General features: G+C 35.1%; 1 protein-coding gene across 1 annotated transcript in view; it reads left to right on the plus strand.

Annotated features, from left to right (window-relative positions):
* Positions 1–2,359, plus strand: part of LOC122355354 (dedicator of cytokinesis protein 1-like) — a 61,773-nt gene that overhangs the window by 46,146 nt on the left and 13,268 nt on the right. Inside the window, exon 35 of the mRNA XM_043253523.1 lies at positions 1,897–1,982. Coding sequence (XP_043109458.1) covers positions 1,897–1,982 — 86 coding nt within the window. The remainder of the gene's footprint in view (positions 1–1,896; positions 1,983–2,359) is intronic.

A 2,359-nucleotide genomic window follows, 5' to 3' on the forward strand; every position in this document is an offset into this window, starting at 1 on the left:
TATATACATAAAACTTTACACAGAACACACATATATTATGAAAATATATTATGCTGGATTTTTGACAGAATTTTGTTATTCATTAAACATTTATTTTTCTATTATAGTTAATCAGTTTAGCTGGTTATTTCATTCCTTATTTTGTGAAAACAGTGATAGTTGTTGTTTTTTTTGATGAATAGAATATTTATTTATTTATTTATTTTTTTTAACAGTTTATTGCATCGTTGCGTTATTCAGTATAGTGAATAAAAGTATTCATTTCTATTCTTATTTGATTGACCAGGGTGAACTGGTAGAGCATTATTTTGTAGTAGTGTAGTAATAGATGTGCAAGTTTGCACAAATGCACATGTAAGCATTCTAACACATTTATGAGGCGTTAAAAAAAAAAAAGTCATTTAAAATTTTTCCAACATACTGTACTTGGAGATCTACTAGTTCCGTTCTTGCATACTACGTAGTGTACAAATTATGATGCAGCCCGCGTTCCACACCCCGCAGAGATCTTCATCTACCTCAAAGATCACCGCTGGAAGGTTATGGATTCACCGCTTCCTCTGATACGCTTTGCTTTTATGATAATCTACATATGCGAGAGTGTCTCAGGACTGATAATGCTGCAGTAAAGCAAGCCGGAGCTTCAGTTTGATCTGAAATCTCCCACAGGTTCAGCCAGTATTTGACGTCCTGCGTGTTCAGACCCGCCTGTCTCGCAGGACACACTAGCGCAGCAGTAATATGAGAAGAGTATTGAACATTAATACAAGTAACCACACAGAATATCAGTCACAACCGTTCAGAGATTTTGATGTGGACTTGAGTCTGTCATCAGAGGTCTTTGAATCTCAAGGCACTTGAATCTGTATGAAAAGGTAATTGGTGTTCTGACTGTTTGACAGGTGTCCCTCGTGTATAAAGCTGTCTATTTCTCATGCTTTAGTGTTGTTCACTGCATGCTGACCTAGTCTTGCGCTTTGAGTTTGAGTTTGCTAAACGGCAGACATGTCATATTATGTGCCATGCAATGAAATTCAGAAAAAAACTATAAAAAGCACTACCAAAAAAAATAAATCGTTTTAATTAAATTAAAATGTATTCAATAAAATAATAATAAAAAAAGTAATTAAATTCATTTTGCATCACACATTTTCTAAATGCAGTGATATATAATATATAATATGATATTTTTTTACTCCGTTTTATTTTATAATTGTATTTTTATTTTATTTGTTATATTTATTTAAAATGGAACAAATATGTATTGCGCATTTACTATAGAATTCTACTTTCCACGTTTGCATTTGTGTCAGAAATAAAATGTATACTTTTGATAATTCCACTTCATTGAAATGATCTAAAACTGTATTTAAACTGTGTTGAAATGCAATGCAGTTTAATTCCTGGAAGTGAAGCACTATTAATGATTCTAGTTCATGGGGTTTTGTAGCAGTATTTTTGTCCACCGGGCAACGATCGCTTCAAACTTTATGAAGTTAGTTGATGCTAATAATGACATCTACAGTAAGTGTGCGAGTTATCGGACATATGAGGGTGACGTGAGGAGGACAGAAATCTTAATTTGTCTGCATTGTGTTTTCATCTATGCTATAGTCTCTATATCTCAGTTTATGCTATAACATTCTATAACAGAAAATGCCTCAGACAGCTGTGTGTGTGTGTGTGTGTGTCTCTGATGAAGCGCAGTGATGGTAATGAGCAGATAAAGTTGAGCTCACAGTCGGTGTGACTGATAACGGCTGATTACTCTCTGACACAGCGCAAGAGAGCGAGAAAACGCAGGAGGAGGAGAGAGAGGAGGGCTGGGAGGAACGACGCTAATGAAATGAAAAATTAGCCACACTCGTTATTTACGGCCACTGTGCTTAATTGCAGTTTGAGAACGAGATCATCACCAAGCTGGATCACGAGGTGGAAGGCGGTCGAGGAGACGAACAGTACAAAATCCTCTTCCAGAAGATGTGAGTGAAGATCACACACACACACACACACACATATGTGATGTTGCTTGAGCAGAACATTTTAAAGACCACCCCAAACACTCAAAACAAAGCACTATTAATGATTTCTGCAGTTTATGGGAATAATATCTAATGATAACATTCTATTGACCACCAGACAACGATTGCATCAAACTTTACCAAGGTAGTCGATGCTAATAATGACATATGGACTAGGTATGCGAATTATCGAACATATGAAGATGATGTGAGGAGGACAGAAATCTTAATGTATTTGTTTGCATTGTGTTCATCTCAATTTATTCTATAACAGCAGGACAAATAATCAAAATGAACCCTAATTAATTTGGATGTTTCTACATTAAATATATAATATT

Source organism: Puntigrus tetrazona, chromosome 12 (assembly GCF_018831695.1).
Source record: "Puntigrus tetrazona isolate hp1 chromosome 12, ASM1883169v1, whole genome shotgun sequence".
NCBI classification, from domain to species: domain Eukaryota; kingdom Metazoa; phylum Chordata; class Actinopteri; order Cypriniformes; family Cyprinidae; genus Puntigrus; species Puntigrus tetrazona.